The 20,301-nt window shown below is 36.8% G+C and overlaps 1 protein-coding gene across 2 annotated transcripts in view; it reads left to right on the plus strand.

Moving 5' to 3' along the window:
* LOC145249560 (tubulin polyglutamylase ttll6-like) overlaps positions 1–20,301 on the plus strand; it is a 351,054-nt gene that overhangs the window by 203,121 nt on the left and 127,632 nt on the right. For both annotated transcript variants that reach the window (XM_080111234.1, XM_080111235.1), the window contains exon 7: positions 2,337–2,493. In XM_080111234.1, the coding sequence (XP_079967360.1) occupies positions 2,337–2,493 (157 nt within the window). The remainder of the gene's footprint in view (positions 1–2,336; positions 2,494–20,301) is intronic.

A 20,301-nucleotide genomic window follows, 5' to 3' on the forward strand; every position in this document is an offset into this window, starting at 1 on the left:
ACATGCGCCGGTGTCGATTTGTAATATTTTCAAATTATTCTTTGTAGAGTTCCTGAACCTCTTCCTAGGCTTGTGTTGAGGACGCTTGCCATTTTCCAGCTCCCCGTAAAAACATGGCAATTGTTTTGGCAGCCTACAATCTTTCATTCGAACCACGTGGCCCAACGCATGTGAGATCTGATTACAAGGGTCTCAACACTAGAGCAACATGCTCTCACAAGGACTTCAGTATCGGAATTTGTTCTTACCACTTGATGTTTAAGATACGTCTCAAGCATTTTTGGTGAAATCGTTCAAATCATTTAATGTGTCTTTGATGCAATGTCCATGTCTTCAATGAATACAACAGTGTGGTTATCACAAAGGTCTTGTAAACGCAGATCTTACTCCTGTCTGTGATGCTACTCTATTCTCAAACCTTCCAAAAGCTACAGATGCCTTCTGAATTCGTCTGCAGATTTCAGTGTCGAGACAGCCATCCCTCAACAGAGAACTACCAAGGTAGACAAATGAATCAACTACTCATAGTCTAACACCGCAGACGATGATGTTTGGCTCCACGTATGACTGGCCCGGTGCAGAAGTGAACATCACCTTTGTTTTAGACAGACTGATCCTCAGACTAAAGGCAGTGCAGGTGTCAGCAAAGCTATCCATTATATGCTGCATATCAGTCTCAGTGTGCGACAAAAAAACGGCATCGTCTGCATACAGTAACTCCTTGACCAAGACTTGATGTAGCTTGGTTCTGGTATTAAATCTTCTAAGATTAAAAATGCGACCTGTGGTTCGAAATTTTAACATGACACCCTTATGGCAATCCTGAAACGCATGAGTAAGTAGAGCAACAAAATATATAGGGAAAAGAGTAGGGGCAGGAATATCACCTTGTTTGACACCATTGTCAACTGTGATTTCATCAGAAAATTTTCCGTTAAAAGAGACTCGAGCTTTCATGTTCCTGTGCAGTTCCTTGAATATTCTAACAAAGGTTGGAGGACACCCTACTTTCTCTAAGATTAACCAGAGAGCATCCCTGTTAACGGTGTGAAATGCTTTGGTTAGATCTACAAACACTTGATACAGTGGTATCTGTTGTTTAATGTATTTCTCCTGGACTTGCCGGGCTGAAAAAATCATATCCATAGTTCCTCTGCCAGATCTAAAGCCACTTTGTGACTCTGGAATAGCATTAGTACAAACATCCTCCGGTAACCTGTTTAATAGAAGTCGTGTGAGAACTTTCCCAACAGCTTCCAAAAGCATAATCCCACGGTAGTATCCCTTTCCTTTAAACAGGGTCACCAAGACACCATCAATCCAATCCTGTGGAACAGGAACACCTTCACAGATTTCCTCAATAAAACCAAGGATAGCATTAGCAATATTCACACCTCCAATCTTATGAAGTTCCACTGGAACACCATCCAAACCAGCTGCCTTGCCACCGCTGACTTGTGCGATAGCCAACTGCACCTCAACCAGACTAGGCAAACGATCCATTCTGAATATGATATCACATTGTGGTAGGCTATCAATTGCATCAGCATCTACTGCTGAGGGATTGTGAAACACACATCATATATATATATATATATATATATATATATATATATATATATATATATATATTGTCATTATTACTTTACTGTATTTATTTACTATTACTTTTGTTTCGACTATTACTATTATTATTATTATGAGAACTATTAATATGATATTATTTTTACCGTTCAACACATTTGTTTCAGTTTGTAATCATTTAATAGGAATATTAAAATCAATTGCATCTTGCGAATGAACGCTAACGCGTTGCAACATTTAAAAAAAAAAATAAAAATAAAAATACAACATTCTTCTTCCACAAACGGTAAAAATAATTCATGTGAACTCTTTCGACGAACATTGTTGTCAGGAATGAACTAACTGGAAATTTGTATTTTGAGCAACGCTCACTTCGAATCTAGTTGGTTCCACAGAAACACGTTCACTTAGGGGTGTGAAACAAAACACGTTGTCGCAGTCTACGTAGTGAAGGAGACCAAAACAAAGAATTTTCTCGCGCAACAACGACATTTATTTCTTCATTCTTCCGCCACACGTGACTTGTCATTACGGCTGAGACGTCTCTCACATGATCGTCTTCTCTAAAGTGCTCTCTCTCTCACTCACTCACTTACTCTCCTTTCTATGGTCTTTTTTCTTACAATAACGTCATTTCAAATTTTGTATGCATTGGCATATGCGCGTCTGCACTCTGTTGCATAAGCGCTTGTTTGTTTTTTTATGTTCTTATTTATTTTTTATTTTTTTTTATAATTTTTTTTTTTTTATAGTTTTGGTGACCTACAAGCATTTAGTCGACAGCGAAGAAACAAAGCGTACATTCTGAAGCCGGAGGCTGGAAGTCAAGGCAAAGGGATTTTTGTGACGAAAAATATCAAAGACATCAAACCACACGAGCATATGATCTGTCAACTTTACATATCAAAGGTAACGACTACTGATTGGACGATTCCAATATTCTTTTTCCGATTCTGATACAGTTATAGATTCCGATTCTAAAATCTCCTAAAATGGTGGAATTTCATTTTTATTTTATTTATTGAGGAACGATTTTTAATGGAGTATATTTTTTTTAAGTCAGATTCTATTTAACCCATAGTTGGGACCCTAACAGGTCAGAGTGGACCTGGGAGCAATGGCAATTAAAGGGTGGCTCCACACTCCCCAAGGCCCGCAAGGTGGGGTCTCACCATCGGATATAGTTTTAGGTCATATCCAGGACCACTACTGATTGGACGATTCCAATATTTTTTTCCGATTCTGATACAATTACAGATTCCGATTCTAAAATCTCCTAAAATGGTGGAATTTCATTATTAAGATAAGAGAGTGGTTGATTTAGCAGAGAATCCTCATCTACTTTTAAATTTAGATAAAATGTTTTTTTTTAATTTGACAAACTTCTTAATGATTTACTTTTGTATATTGTATCTGAGATTTTAATAAACTTACGATGTTCACAACGTCGAATGGTTGACCCACTCAAACAAGACCGATGATGAGGGGAGGTTCTGTCATGATTTCTCCATTGCCTATGACCTCACTCAGATTGTTCAGGAACCTACCCGTGTGCCCGATAATGACGGCCAGTATGCGAGCCTACTAGACCTTTTTCTCACAACTTGCCCTGAACTATGTTCAGTTTCTGTTCTGTCGCCTCTTGGATCTTCCGACCACTCTGTTGTATCAATTAAGATAAAAATGAAATGTAATAAGTCCCCAGACGTACCACTTCATCGTACAGTATATCGATACACTAAGGCTGACTGGGATAGCTTCCGTACATTTATATCTGATCTACCTCTGCATTCCATGTTTAAAAAGGATGTGTCCTCTATAGTATTAGACCTAACTGAATGGTTAATTGTAGGTATTGACCATTTCATACCCTCTAAAAAGTTTCAGCAAAAACCTAACAGCCAGCCATGGTTCTCTCCAGAATGTGCTGCTGCCATTGCGCACAGAAATCACTTTTTCCACTGCTTCAAACGTAATAGATGTATGGAAACTAAAGCCGTTTTCAGGACTGCCAGCAACCATTGTAAGAAAGTAATAAGGAACGCAAGAGAGTTGTATGCTCAATCTGTTAAGTCCAAAGTAGCTGAGCAGCGGCTTGGTTCCCACCAGTTTTGGCAAATAGCAAACAGAATCCTGAACAGAAGCGTGTGCTCCATCCCAACTATTATCAATGGACCTGAGGTAATCTCGTCAGCATCAGACAAAGCCAAACTCTTTGTCAAGAACTTTGCAGCTAATTCTACCCTTTGCGACCAAGACCGCCAACCCCCAATATTTCCTCCTGTATCAGAAAACACGCTATGTGATATACGTATATCTGTACGTGATGTTGCCAAGCTAATCAAAAACCTTGATTCCAGTAAAGCAACTGGCCCTGATGGTATTCCAATTATAGTACTCAAAAAACTTCAACCTGAACTAGCGCCCATACTTACAAAACTGTTTAAACGTTGTCTTAAGGAGAATAGTTTCCCATCTCCCTGGAAAATCTCATCAGTATGCCCTGTATTTAAGAATTCAGGTGATCGCTCATCCCCCTCTCAGTACAGGCCAATAAGTCTCCTGTGCGTCATGAGTAAGTTGCTAGAATCTGTGTTAAATACAGAAGTAATCAAACATCTCAACAAAAATAACCTTCTTAGTGACACTCAATATGGTTTCCGTTCTGCTAGATCTACAGCAGATGTCCTTACAGTTATATCGCATAGGATTAGCAAATCTCTCGACGGTGGCAATCTTTCTAGGGCAATTGCTCTTGACATATCTAAAGCCTTTGATAGGGTATGGCATAAAGGTTTACTTCATAAGATCGCTAGCTATGGTATAGCTGGAAAAGTCTTCTCAATTATTAAATCATTTCTTTCTGATAGGTTCATAAGAGTAGTAGTTGAGGGGCAAAAATCAGAAGCTCTCAGTATTAATGCCGGTGTCCCTCAGGGATCCATCCTGGGCCCAACTCTTTTCCTGATCTACATTAATGATCTTCCAAATCATATCCTTACATCATTTGTAGACATTTATGCTGACGACACTACCATTTATGGTACCACATCTAAGACAGTAAACGAGCAAGTACTCTCCAATTCTCTCTCCTCTGATCTTGAGCATGTAGTACAATGGGGAAAGGAGTGGCTGGTTACTTTTAATGCATCTAAAACCAAGCTTCTCTCTTTACATCATCAACATTTTAATCCACATTTGTCATCAATTGAAATGAATGGCTCTCGTCTTCAGGAGGCCTCAAGTTTTGACAAGCTTCTGGGCTTGACCATTACTCCTGATCTTAAATGGAACACGTATATCAAATCTGTTGCCAAGGCCGCTGGAAAAATGGTGGGATCTTTCTATCGATTCAGTAGATATCTCACTGCTGATGCTATTCTCTATCTATATAAGAGCCAGGTACGTCCAAGGATGGAATACTGTTGCCACATCTGGGCAGGAGCTGCTAGAAAGGACTTGTCCTGCCTTGATAGAGTTCAAAATAGACTTCGTAGCCTAGTAGGAGATGTCCTTTTCTCCTTCTTACAACCTCTATCTCACAGAAGAGATGTTGCGAGTTTGTCTCTGATGTATCGTTATTTTCATGGAAAGTGTTCAACTGAGCTTCAATCTATGGTCCCCCCTCGCCAAACTTTCACAAGAAACACTCGTCTAGCTGTAAACACTATCAATAATTTCCCCCACTCTTTATCTGTGCCTAAACCTAAACATAGATTCCATGAACAAAGCTTCTTTCTTAGAACTGCACGCCTGTGGAATTGTCTTCCGTTTTCCTGCTTTCCGGCTGACTACAATATGGTTGTGTTCAAGTCTAAAGTAAATAAGTTCTTGATGAGCCGTTCCATATAAGTTATTAAATTTACCAAATTTTCATTACTAATGATTACTATATTGACCAACTTCTACTGTACACTCTTTAACCCTTATCCTTGAGTGGCCTCTGGGCCTTGATAATGTGGTGATGCCTTTGTAAAAAAAAAAAAAAAAAAAAAAAAGGTTTTTATCTAAATTTTTTACCGTGCCATTTTTTCTCTAATTATCGACTAGTGTTATTTTTCCTATGCTATTTTTACCGTGCCATTTCTCCTAATTATCCACTAATGTCATTTTTACCTATGCTATTTTAACCGTGCTATTTTTAAAATTAATTATCCACTTGTGTCATTTTTACTTATGCTATTTTTAACGTGCCATTTTGTCTGGTACCATTTTTAATTAAATTCATTAGTATGGTTTATAAATCTTGGTTTTATTGATAATTTAAAATCGATAAATATTTATCATTTTATCGTTGATACAAGCAATAAAAAAATTAAGTTTTAAACAAAAAAAATATAAGAATCGTTATTGGAAACAGAAATTAGGCTAAAAGTTTTCCGATTACGATACCGATTCCGATACCCTTAAAAGATCTGATTTTTCCAATTCTGAATAATCGTCCCTACACTAGTTATGACATGTTCTCTCATCAAATTTCTAATCTACCTAATAAGTTTCTCAATTTATTAATATTTTTTTTTAGGTTAAGTCCGTTTTCTATTTTTTGTTCATCTATTTCCGTCTTGAAGAAAAGAAGCCACCTGAAATGGATGTTTTTTACATCAAATCCATTACCAAGATCACAAGAAAAATGGTTAGATCATTTTACCGTTCCGGAGGTACTTCATTCCTGACGCAATCCTCTATCTGTGTGAGGCAAATATATATCGTAAGATACTGTCGGAGTAGTATTACCACATTTGGGGATGTGTTGATCATAGCATCTTTTCTTGTCTTGACAGAATACAAAACTGACTTTGAAATCTAGTGGTGATGCCTTTTTTCTCCTCCATACTATCTCTTTCTGACAAAAGAAACAGTGCTAGTTTTTCTCTACTCTACTGTTATTTTTATGGCAAGAGGTTCGACTGAGTTTCAATCTTTGATCCCCCCTCCTGTAAATCATTCAGAACAAAAAGTTGTCTAGCTACAATCATTGTCAATAGTTTCCCTTTCTCTTTTTCTCTACCTACAACTAAACGAAACTTCCTTGAGCAAAGTTCATTTCATAGAAATGCCCGTCTGTGGAACACAATACCGTGGGGCTGCTTTCCAGATGACTATAACATTGCCGTCTTCAAGTCTATAGTAAACTAGTTCCTGTTGACCAGCCATCTTGAATAATTGAATTCTGCCCAATCATAACCATTTTTACCAATAATCATGGTGCTGTCTCACTGTCTAGCTTGCACTCATTTAATCTTTATTCTCGAATGGCGTTGCAGCCCTGATAAGTGCTGACACGTTGTAAAAAAATTAACGCCACTTTTTCCTTTTGAGATCTCTCAATGTCACTCTCCAGTCTTCATAGTTCAGCAGGTCAACTGCCTCCAAAATATGATGTCTTTGTGGACAATATTTCACATAGTTCATCCTGGTACACAGTGTTCATTTGCAATCGACATTATTGACCTTCTGGGATTACCACCAGTAGTGTGCTGTACATTCTCTCTCTCTCCCCCTCTCTCTCTCTTCATTTAACATAATATCTCTCTGAATGTCATCGTCGAGGAGTTAAAGGTTCTTGTTTACAGTGTCAGATAATTCCTAAGGATTTGAATCATTTTGATTTTTTTAGACAACTGTTCTCATCTTGAGTTTCATTTTCACGTTTCGATCAAAGTAACCATCTTCAGGTTTATCTTATCAGATTCGGGAATCTTTCTTATGAACTCGAGAATCTACACAGAATTTCACACAGAACCTTTTATTTAATTTATAGGGGTAACATGTTCTTGTTCCATCAGTCATGACAGGATAGAGACCCTAAGTAATTTGCAATTGCATTTTCGATCGCCCACATACTCATGTCAGACACAATTTTATCAAGGAGGTGATTTATGAATACAGGGAATAATAAAGGTTCAAGGAAAGACTTCTGGGGTCCACTTATCTGTGTGTCTTGTATGGTATAGTCTCTGAATAATATAACAAAAATGATGACGTCCAGTTGATTTTTATTTTCAACGGTCATGCAAACTGCCATAAATTCTCGCCTATCATATGCAAATTAGACAATCTTGAACTGCATATAACAAAACCGTTTGACATTTATGCTGCCGACACTACCATCTATGGCAACACATCACAAAGGCCGTAAATGACCAAGTTGTTTCTGGCTCTCTCTCTCCTCTGATCTTGAGCACGTGGTACAATGGGGAAAGCAGTGGCTGGTTACTTTTAATGCATTTAAAACCAAGCTCCTATCTTTACATCATCACTGCTTTGATCCCCATCTGGCATCAATTGAAATGAATGGCTTTCGTCTTGGTGAGGTTCCATGTTTTGACAAGCTTCTGGGCTTGACCTTTACTCCCGATCTGAAATGGAACACGTATATCAAATCCGTTTCCAAGGTCGCTGGAAAAATGGTAGGATGCTTCTACCACTCCAGTAGATATCTCACTCCTGATGCAATTCTGTACCTATATAAAAGCCAGGTACGGCCAACGATGGAGTACTGTTGCCACATCTGGGCAGAAGCTGCTAGAAGCAGCTTATCCTTGACAGAGTTCAAAATAGACTTTTTAGTTGGGGGATTTCTTAGTGGGGGATGCCCTTTTCTCTTCCCTGCAACCTCTTTCCCACAGAAGAGACGTTGTGAACCTGTCTCTGCTTTATCGTTATTTTCATAACAAGTGCCCGTTCCTTGAAAAAAGCGAATTCTCCCCCTCTTTCTTTTTTTTTTACATAAGAATCCCCATTTATCAAGGCCCGGAGGCCACTCGAGGATAAGGGTTAATGGATATACATTAACCCTTAACACCCATTAAACCTTATCCTCGAGTGGTCTCCGGGCCTTTATAAGTGGTGATTCCGATGCTAAAAAAAAAAAAAGAACGGGTGAGTTCTTTTTTAAGAAAGGCGAGCTGTACACACGTGCTACGCTGAGGTGTGACATTATTTGAAGCTAGACATCATGTTGAAGTTAAGAGGCGGTGTGAATTACGACGTCAGTGAAAAGGAGTACTGTTGTTTTCTTTATTTAGATCATATGCAGAATCAAATTTTCTATCCAAAAATTGTTTACCTTTCTTTATTACACCTAATACGAAATAATATAGCCAACATATTTGTCAGAACAAATATGTAAGATCTAAAAAAAAAAAAAAAAAAAAAAAACATTATTGAATGTCGGAACAGTTTTACAAAATTACCACATTAAAAAAGAATGAATATTTATCATAAATAAAATAGAAAAATTTTTTATTAAAAATATCAGTCATCGATCGGCATATTTGAACAGAATATATTATGTAATATTATATATCTATATTAAGTTTATAGTGTGGCCCTAGGAAAGGGCCATGAAGAAAGACATGAACAATAGTGTTAGGTAAAAAGACTATATTGTACAAAGAAAGTGAATACAAAGAAAGATTGTCGATATTTCCAATAGTTGGTTAGACAATCTGTAGTCTGACGTTAGGTCGCGATATTTCCCTCGCGAAAGAATTAACCTCCTGGTTTATTTAATGGTTAGCCGAGTCTATTATGAGGGAATGGGTAAGTTCCTATAACACCACTCTACCAAGCCTTTATCCCGCAAGGGGTAACTTTTTTTTCTTTATTTCTTTCTTTCTTTATTTTTTTGATAAGATGATGCTTCCTTGTTGTGGTTTGAGATTAATTGTTATTATGAGATGATTTGAGCTTTAAACGCAGAGACCCGAAAAAGATGCCATTCAGTATAAAAAAGTAAAATTTCAACATTTTTTAAAGCCCATTATTTAAAAGCTGATGTATTTCAGCCAATAGTTAAAAAATAATGCCAAGGGGCAATCAGAAAAAACAAACGTTACGTTTTCCACTGTTAACAATAACAGAACTGTTTGATCCTTGGGAAGATGTAATACGATCATTTAAGGAAACTCCAATGTAGCTTTGGCAAAAAATGTCTGGACTCAAGTTTATATATTGTTTCTCTATGTGGGGGTCTCATATTTTGAGAATCTGTTGTTCCGGGTTTGTTAGAGTTGTTCGCGCCGATTGTCATCATTTTTGAGGATTCTCTCTGGGCTGAACTTTCTCGCTACGGTCTTTTCCTGCTTCTGTTTTGAGTCTTATTTGGGACGTTGTTGGTTGGCCTATTTTTTCCAGTTTTATGGAAGGACTTTATATATTTCTGGCAGTTCTTTTAAGCCATTTCCCATTACATGTTTGTTTAATATTTCTGACTCGTTTGTAAGACTGTTTGGTGAGGAAGACTGTTTTTACCGTTTGATGATGGGAGCCTGATGTCGTGCTGCCAAACTGCCTAACAATTTTCTGGTTTATGTTAGATTCTAATTAAAACAAACTCTTATGGCCGTGCGGTTCAATTTTGGTAGGGTAAATCTATTTTGACAATTCCTACCACGACCACGCATTCGACTGCGATGGCCCCAAGAGGTTTTCACAGAATTCCTTGAGAGTGAATCTGTCTGTTTCTGCTGTTGTCTTAGTCCTTTTGGTTTTCTGCGTGTGCCAACACTACCACAATGGTCTTCTTTTTGCCTGCCTATTGTCTGAATTCAACTTTTTCAAGTCTTTCAAGCTCTTCATTAATTTTCTCCAATGAGATGAAGGGTACATTTCCTTTTTTCTTGAACACTGGTTGCGTATTATCTTTGGGTTTGTGTCTGGCTGATATTTTTGTGCATTTTCCCCACATCGACTGAGGAAACTCTAGGGAAACTTTCTTTTAATTCTGACTTTTAATTCTGACTGAGTCCCAGTCGTTAGAGTGTCGACTTTGGACAAAACGTAGTTATTGACAAATCCCACAAATTGAATTGTTGCATGAAATCTGTCCCAAAAACTTTCCCTGTGTTTCTTAACACAAAAACTTTTAATTTCTTTGTCGTCCCGTTAAATGTAACATCAGTGATTAATTCACCTTCAAAATTTATTTTCGACTCAGTCAACGTTCTGGTTGTTTTGCATAAATTTAGCATGCTAGGTTTATTTAATGTCCTCAATGTACGCCAATTTAGGATTGATAAGTATGGTCCTAAATCTTACTGAAACTTCACGTTTTTATTTAATACTAGCGACTGCGCCGCATCGGCACACACAACACCGAGTCAAACACAAAATCGAATACACTAAACATCAAGTACACTCAACATCGTCTTAACATCAACACTTACCCTGTGAACTCGGAGTATGGGAAATTCCCATATGCATAAAACAAAATCACTGAAAAAAAAAAAAAAATATCCTAACTAAGGGTAAGGATAATGAGTAAACGTTGGATAAAATAATGGTTAAAATTATTACGAACTTGCCAGGATTCGAACCTGGAATCCTCTGATCCGTAGTCAGACGCGTTATCTATTGCGCTATAAATCCTGTCCGTATGCCGAAAAATGTTACCGCGACTGTATAAATTCCGTTGACATGGACAGGTAACTTTTTCGACAATTTCATGAAACGGCACCAAAACCCTTATTTCGGGCTTTTTGTGTGACTCGGCGTTGTTCGTTACGAACCATACATAGATAATGACAGTCTAAAGACTCACATCTTTTAGGGGAAAAATTGTTTCAATTCGGTGCAACCGTTCAAAAGTTTTATTGGTATATATACACACATAAATAAATAAACATTTAGAATTTTATTAATAGTATAGATTTTCGCCAGCACATATTTACGTATATTTTTTTGTATACATATATCATATATGTATGTTTTGTTTGTTCTAGTGTGTTGTACCCGACTTTTAATTTTATGCTTTGCTTTACAAAGGGAGGTCTTATGTCCAATTCTGTCACGAGCCAGGCAAGTTTTTGTGCGGTATTAGCAGTCTGCAATCCAATGCAGGACTCCACATCGATAACATGGACCTGGCGGTGACTTACTTTGATTTTGAGTGAATTGTCTTTTCTGTGTACAGGAGAAATAATATTCTTTCTTTTTTTTATTTCTTTCCGAGGAATAGGGGTTTTCTTTTTTTTTATGTATTTTTCTTACGTCTGTGACGCCGGATTCTTCAGTGTTCTTTGAATCGTTTTTAATGCTAATCACCTGTTCCACCGACACAAAAGTCGTTGTCAGTGTCAGACTTGGTTCGCTTTCCAATTTTGTTAAAACTCTGCGTCAAATTTCATAGTCTTTCGCCCATACCGATCCTTATAGCTATATCAGACATTTGAAATCGTCAGCACTAAATTCATCGGGCATAAAATCTTCGCAATGTTTGTTGACTGTTGACTAATAATCCTCGTCATCTCTACAAGTTAAATTCAGGCATTTCCATCTCGTATGAAATAACGATGTGCTCGGGCTGAATAGTTCTGTTAAGAGTTTTACGATTTCAGTAAAAGTTACGTCACACGTTTTCCGCGGTAAAATGTAATCCACGGATTTGTTGTGTTCTGTGGATTCTAGTTTTCGAAGCAATAAACGAACCTTTTTTGAGTTTATCCAATCGATGTTATACAGGCTCTCATACCTTCTAAACTGCGCGGTGAAAGTTTTATCTCCATTTGGGGCGTAAATGAAATTATCAATAGTGTTTTATATGAACGCTATGTTGCTTTCTGTGACTTGGTTTTTGTTTGTTAAAATCTGTACTAATAAGTCTGTTTGCTCTTGTTGTTCCAGTTGCATCCGTTTTTTTTTGTTTTTGTTCCAATAACAGTTTAAAAAATCTTTTTTCCATTTTCTGTTGTTCCTGAAATCTGTCGTTACTTTTTTGCTGTTGTTGCATTTGTCATTCTTCATTTTTTTTTTCTACAAATTCATTTGATATTTCCACATATAGTTGATTTTAAAAAATTTCCATTGTTTCTTGCTCTCTTTTAAGAAAAGAGGGAAGAAAAATGAATGTTTTGAACGTGCTAAGGAAATAATTTACTGTTTTCCACATGACCCTTTTTCTTAACGCCCAACATAATGTAGGTCTTGAGATAAAAAAAATTACGCATCTCTTAATTAAAGTTCACTTTTTTCTCTTGAAAGAAAGAAGTTAAAATAAAATTCTTTTAATCACAACATTTAATTTTTATTTGAGAGAAAAATCCAAGAGAACAAACGAAAATTTAGAAGTCACTTTTTAGTTCACTAAAATAAATTCAACTTACGGATTTTTCTTTAATTAATTGGAATACTTATAGAGATGAGTATTATTTATTCATTTATGTATTGCGAACTATTATCTACATTGGATAGAGACGTTGAATCTACGGTTTCAGATGAGCATTTTCTGAAGTTTTAACCCTACCCAAAGCCGGCCAGAAGCTTAGTTGGCCATTGTAACAATCAGCTATTCATATGATAACAACAGACCGATTCTCACCTAGCCAGAGGCTTACTTGGCCAAAAACGTGGTGAGACAATAACAACTATGGGAGACAGTAATTGCTGAGAATTCGGAGTTCCTATCTCGTCACAGTAACCTGACGAAGGCCCAGAGGAATAGTTGGCCGAAGCGTCGTGAAACAACGATTAAAAGATTAGGATAATAATGAAAATGGAATGTACGGATTTTTCATTTATAACTTTTTACCCGTTGAACAACTTTATTGTCCTTTTTTTTTTTTAGTTGGTACGGCGAACTGAGAGTTGGTGGTTCCGGGAATGTTGTAGAGTTCAGTGTAACTTTCAGAGTTGCTTACTGGTCTTTAAAACATTTAGTCGTCCGATTCTACGGTATTGATTCTCTGCATGGTTCCCTTATTATGTTTTTGGAAGAATATCTACTCACGTGATTACTTCGTCGCAAGGTCGATATTGTTGAAATGGATCCTCTGAATACCGCGTTATTATTATTATTATTATTATTATTTATTTATTTTTTTTTTTTTTAACTATTTGGACCATTACCCTCACCTTCTAGTTGTTCTTTATTCACGACGTTTCGGCCAATTATTTCTCTGGCCTTCGTCAGGTTGACTGCGACAGGATAGGAATGTCGAATCCTCCAACGACATTCACAGCAATTACTGCCTTCAATAGCTGTTGTCATCTCACCACGGTTTGATCAACTAATCCTCTGATCGGCTTTGGGTGGGATCGAAACCGCTACCTCCTGGAATCACAGATATTCCACATCTCCATCCACTGCATCACGGGCCCCAAAGGGCAATCAAGGTTGGATTTTTTGGTCTTATAAATCTAATTGCCATGGATGTAGTTGGAAGATTCGAGATTCCTATCCTGTCGCAGTCAACCTGACGAAGGCCAGAGGAATAATTGGCCGAAATGTCGTAAATAAGCAAGAACTAGAAGATAAGGATAATAGTCCAAATAATTAAAAAAATTATGCAATTTACTCATCTCCAAAAGAAATTCCAAACTTATTCAATAACCACGTTATTAGTTCAAATACAGTTGCTGAGGAACACTGCGCTATTTTAAATTGGACTTTTCAACATGCGTTTTCGAATCCTTATCGGCAGTTTCTGTGGGAACATTGAGTACTTAATAATTCGTCGCTAATTGTTGTGATCATAGGAAAAGATCATAAAGAAAGACACGAACAGTATTAGGTAAGGGTAGGTAGGAAGAATATATTGTACAAAGAAAGTGAATACAAAGGAAGATTGTTGGTATTTCCGACTCTTAGTTGGACAGTCCGTAGTCTCATGTTAGGGTTACGAGAAGTGATGGGACGGGACGATTTCAACATTTTTCCTGATTCCGATACAATTACCGATTCCAAGATAAATTCCCGATTCCGATACAATTCCCAATTCCGATTTTTTTAAAAATCTGTACTTATTTTACGATAAGATTCTTATTTCCCACGATTTTAGTTAAAAAAAACAAAAAAAAAAAAAAACAGATATTTTCCTAAACGTCAAAATACACTTGTGGAGGAAGATTTATTGATTTTAGCTTTACTGATAATCTAAAATCAATAAATATTTATTATTTTATCATTATTACCAGCAATGTTAGATTTTGGTTTAAACAAAATCAAATAAAAAAAAACACAATTAAAAGAATCGTTTTGGCATCGGGAAATAGGCACCAATTTTTCCGATTCTGATACCGATTCCGATACCCCCAAATCTTCCGATTTTTCCGATTCCCGATTCCGATTTCGATTAATCGTCCCAACACTAGTTACGATATTTCCTCCCATGAGAGTATTAACATCAAGAGTTATATAATGGTTAGCAGAGTTTACTATGAGTGAATGGCTAAGTTCTCATAAAATTTAGGTTCATGAATGCATTTATATATTTGTATGTCTTTTTGACAAAGGAACCACTACTTATCAAGGCTAAAAGCAACTAGAGGATAAGGGTTACTGAGTGTAACAACGGCGTAGTGATCGTAGGTGGTGGAAGCTGGGTAGATTTTGATTATTATTTAGAGGGCGGCTCAGCAGGAACTTGTTTACATTGGACTTGATGACAATGTTATAGTTAACTGGGACACAGGACAGCAGAATGGAGTTTTACAGGCAGAAAGTTCTAAAAAAAAAAAACAACCCTTTGTTCATGAAATTTGTGTTTAGATTTAGTGACAGATAGGGAGTTGAGGAAATTGTTGGTAGTGGTTGTAGCTAGGCAAGTGCTTTTCGTGAAAGTTTGACAGGGTGTACCATAGATTGTAGCTCAGACGAGCACTTGCCATGAAAATAATGATGGAGCAGAGATAGACTCGCAACGTATCTTACAGGATTGACTTCTAAACTTAATTAAACCGATTATTGTGAAGTTTTTGACACAACTGATCGGCGTAAAGTATGGTAATGTGAGTTATATTTAGTTTAATTTAGTTTAATGGAAACGAAAAACTTTATGGAACGTTTAATGGAAATTTAAATAGTGAATATTAGATATCATTTAATAAATATTCTCTCTCTTTACACACACACACACACACACACACACACACACACACACACACACACACATATATATAAATTATTATAGTAGTAATTATGTCAGCTCCTTTACGAAATCGGTTCTTATTGATGAGCACTTTCCAGTACTTAAGCTCGCACGCGTAGATCATGATGTTATAATCGTTAGATCGCTATGGACGGACGTCTCGACATTTAAAAATAAATGTTTAAATTTTAACGATATTTCTCGCGGTAAAAGTTAGCCATGTGGGTTTGTTCCTTGCTAATGGAGTACGAGATGGCTTTCCAGCCGGGTTCGAATCTCCCGGCCACATTGCATTGATGATTTCTGAAAGGATGAAACACTTGTGTATATAGGTATTAAAATATATATATATATATATATATATATATATATATATATATATATATATATTAGAAAGCCGCCCGGCGTTGCCCGGTCGTAAAATACGTATCAATATTATACATGATTTTATATAAATAGCGCCATACAATATTTCCATTGGTATTTTTTCATCATTTTGTACGTTTTCTATGTATCGAGGTATCAATTGATTAATATGTCACTTACAGTGAAATTTTGCTTCTTAAATTATGTAGATAACTCCTCCGATTCTTTTACTTACAATGCTGTCCTCCCAAAACCATTTTCCAGCCCGATGGTTCCTAAAGAAAACTATATCACCTTCTTTATACGATTTATAGTTCGTCTTTATTTTCGTATGATTCTTCTTTCTTTTTTTCAACCACCTGTCGAATATCGAAAGTATTTTCTTTGCGTACAGGATCTCGAGAGGCGATACATTTCCTGTTATATTCTGGCTAGCAGGGGTACCCAGCGTTGCCCGGGTGTGGAGAGGTGGTGCAGTAAGGAAACCGTGGGGGTGGGGTTAAAAATGTGGTAGTAGCGGGGTTCCTCGGCGTTGCCCGGGTCAAATAAGAAACTACGGGGGGGGGGGGGATAAAAATAAATCGGTAGTAGCGGGGGCGGAGTGGCGAAACAACAATAGGCAGTTTGGGTGGAGAGAGAAAAAAGTGGGAGGCTCGAACCTGTAATGCGAAGGAGGAAAAAAAGTGAAAAAAAACGTAACATCTTAGCCGATGTTTCCATGGCCAAACCGGAAGTGGAGAGCGTTGAAATTAAGCCAATCAATTGGAAAGAAAACGATGACTTGCGAAAATATCGACGAAAAAACCGACCCCTCTTTGTAAAAAAAACGACCGAGTTTAGGGTGAATTAATTAATATTTTTGGCCAATTTTCGATATTTGTCGTCCGAAGGATGGAGCTTTAAACCGATACCGTTTTCGTCAGGATCTGTCGCCTCTGTCGAAAGTCTTCGTGAGACATACAAACACACACACACACACAGAAACATACATACATAGATACATACATACACACACACACACACACACACACGTTTTTCCTTTTATAAATTGGAATTGGCGTTATTCTATAAACCATCAGAATAGTTTTAATATTTTTCTCCTAGGTGTCGAACCCGTTGACTTTTTTAAATGTTCCTTTAAATGTATCGACAAAACTCTCAACACGATCGTTATACGTCGGTGTTGTTTTGTGTTCGATCGCTAACGAATCACAATAAACTTTAAATAGTCTTCCGGTGAACATCGTACCATTGTCACTTACTATGGCATTAAGTACTTTCAGTCGACTAAACACGTCATTTAGCGTTCTTATCGTATTTTCTATTGTTGGGATTTTATATTTGAAAATCTCTGGTCATTTAGAGTAGCTATCTACGATCACTAAATAATAGTATCCATTTAATTGTCCTGCGTAGTTCGTATGAATGCGTGACCAAGTGATATCCGTCTGTGGCCAGGGCTGAGTTCTTACTGGCGGTGGTTTGGCTGCTAGCTGACACCCTTTACAACGTCTAACCAAATGCTCAATGGCCAAGTCCATTTTCGGCCAATGCGTAAAAGTTCTCATTAGTGATTTCATTCTGAATGTACCCGAATGACAGGAATAAAATTCTTTCAAAATTTTCTTTGGTAGAACAAGTGGTTCTACTACTATTTGCGCATGCATCAACGTCCCATCAAAAATTGAAAATTGCGATACTTGTAGTTTTTTTTTATTCCTCTTGTTCCCTTTTACTTGTTTAATCATGTTGAACATGTATTCGTCCGTTTCAGCTGCTTTTTTTTTATTTCTTCAAACGTAACTAGTAATTCGCTAACGGTGTTAATCAATACTTCCGTTAGTTCTTGTTTTTGTTTCAGTGATGCAATCACGGTTTCTTCCAACAGTTCAGCGTTGTCCGGCATTAGCCTCGAAAGACCAGCCGGGTGTGCGATTTTCTTGTCATGGCGTATATTGTATTTCGAAGTTGTAATTTAATAAAAAACCACACTCCATCTTTTTAACCTAGTTGCGAGATGAGTAGGAACAACTTTTTGCGATCCCCAAAAAACTCGACAATAATGGTTTATGATCGGTTTGTAGAATGAATGTTCTTCCATGAACACATCTATGAATTTTTTTTGTGGCATGCATTATTGCGAGTCCCTCCTTCTCAATTCGACTATAGTTTTTCTCTGCATGTAGTAAAACTCTTGGAGCATGATTTATAGGTTTTATTACTCCATCTTTGTAGTAGCAATCCTTCTAATGCACTCACTTCCAAAAGACGGAAAGTCAACACACAGGGGAGAAGAAGAAGAAGATTTATTCAATGGCTCTGTCAATTCATGCATATTAGAAATATTTAAATCGTAGTAGCTTGTTAAACCAATAAATGATTGAAGTTTAGTTACGCTATTCAGAACAGGCATTTTTTTTAAATGGCTTCCGTTCTTCTTATGTTCGATCTTCTTTCTTCATGATCGATTATTTGACTAAAATATTCGATTCGAAGCCTTAAATTCATATTTCTCAATTCTTTTTAAAACTTCTTGGACTTGACTTTTGTATTCTTCGAAATTTTCACTCTTTATTAATATGTCGTCTAAGTATACCATTGCATATTTCAGACCAGACAACATCGTATCCAAAGTTTGTTGAAACAGGCTCAGTGCTACTTTCAACCCGAAAGGCAACATTTTTAATTTATATAACAATAGTTGAAGCAGTCAAATGTTAAATTCGATACACTGCTGCCAAAAACTCGCTACTCCAAATCTCAATGCTCTGTTTTAAAAACTCAACTCCAGATCTCATCACTCTACTACCAAAACTCAAATCCAAATCTCAACACTCTACTACCAAAACTCAACTCCAAATCTCGATGCTCTACTACCAAAACTCAACTCCAAATCTCAACACTCTATTACAAAAACTCAACTGCAAATCTAAACACGCTACTACCAAAACTCAATTCTAAATCTCGATGCTCTACTACCAAAACTCAACTCCAAATCTAAACACTCTACTACCAAAACTAAACTCCAAATCTCGATGCTCTACTATCAAATATCAACTCCAAATCTCGAGTCTTTCCTTTCAAAAACTAAACTCCAAATCTCAACACTCTACTACCAAAACTAAACTCCAAATCTCGATGCTCTACTATCAAATATCAACTCCAAACCTCAACACTCTACTACCAAAACTAAACTCCAAATCTCAACACTCTACTACCAAAACTCAACTCCAAATCTCGATGCACTCCTATCAAATATCAACTCCAAATCTCGAGTCTTTCCTATCAAAAACTAAACTCCAAATCTCAACACTCTACTACCAAAACTAAACTCCAAATCTCGATGCTCTACTATCAAATATCAACTCCAAACCTCAACACTCTACTACCAAAACTAAACTCCAAATCTCAACACTCTACTACCAAAACTCAACTCCAAATCTCGATGCACTCCTATCAAATATCAATTCCAAATCTCGAGTCTTTCCTATCAAAAACTAAACTCCAAATCTCAACACTCTACTACCAAAACTAAACTCCAAATCTCGATGCTCTACTATCAAATATCAACTCCAAATCTCAACACTCTACTACCAAAACTCAACTCCAAATCTCAACACTCTACTACCAAAACTCAACTCCAAATCTCAACACTCTACTACCAAAACTCAACTCCAAATCTTGATGCACTACTATCAAATATCAACTGCAAATTTCGAGTCTTTGCTATCAAAAACTAAACTCCAAATCTCAACACTCTACTACCAAAACTCAACTCCAAATCTCAACACTCTACTACCAAAACTCAACTCCAAATCTCAGCACTCTACTACCAAAACTCAACTCCAAATCTCAACACTCTACTACCAAAACTAAACTCCAAATCTCGATGCTCTACTATCAAATATCAACTCCAAATCTTGCGGCTTTGCTATCAAAAACTAAACTCCAAATCTCAACACTCTACTACCAAAACTCAACTCCAAATCTCGATGGTCTACTATCAAATATCAACTCCAAACCTCAACACTCTACTACCAAAACTCAACTCCAAATCTCGAGTCTTTGCTATCAAAAACTTAACTTCAAATCTCAACACTCTACTACCAAAACTCAACTCCAAATCTCGATTCTCTACTATCAAATATCAACTCCAAATCTCTAGTCTTTGCTATCAAATACTAAACTCCAAATCTCAACACTCTACTACCAAAACTCAACTCCAAATCTCGATGGTCTACTATCAAATATCAATTCCAAATCTCGAGGCTTTGCTATCAAAAACTAAACTCCAAATCTCAACACTACTGTCAAAACTCAACTCCAAATCTCGAGGCTTTGCTATAAAAAAAACAACTCCAAATCTCAACACTCTGCTATCAAATCTCAACTCCAAATCTCGAGGCTTTGCTATCAAAAACTCAACTCTAGAACACAACGCACTGCTGACAACACTTGTTCCGCTAACACTCAAATACAA

Source organism: Euprymna scolopes, chromosome 28, assembly GCF_053919585.1.
Source record: "Euprymna scolopes isolate OS-2025 chromosome 28, ASM5391958v1, whole genome shotgun sequence".
NCBI lineage: Eukaryota > Metazoa > Mollusca > Cephalopoda > Sepiida > Sepiolidae > Euprymna > Euprymna scolopes.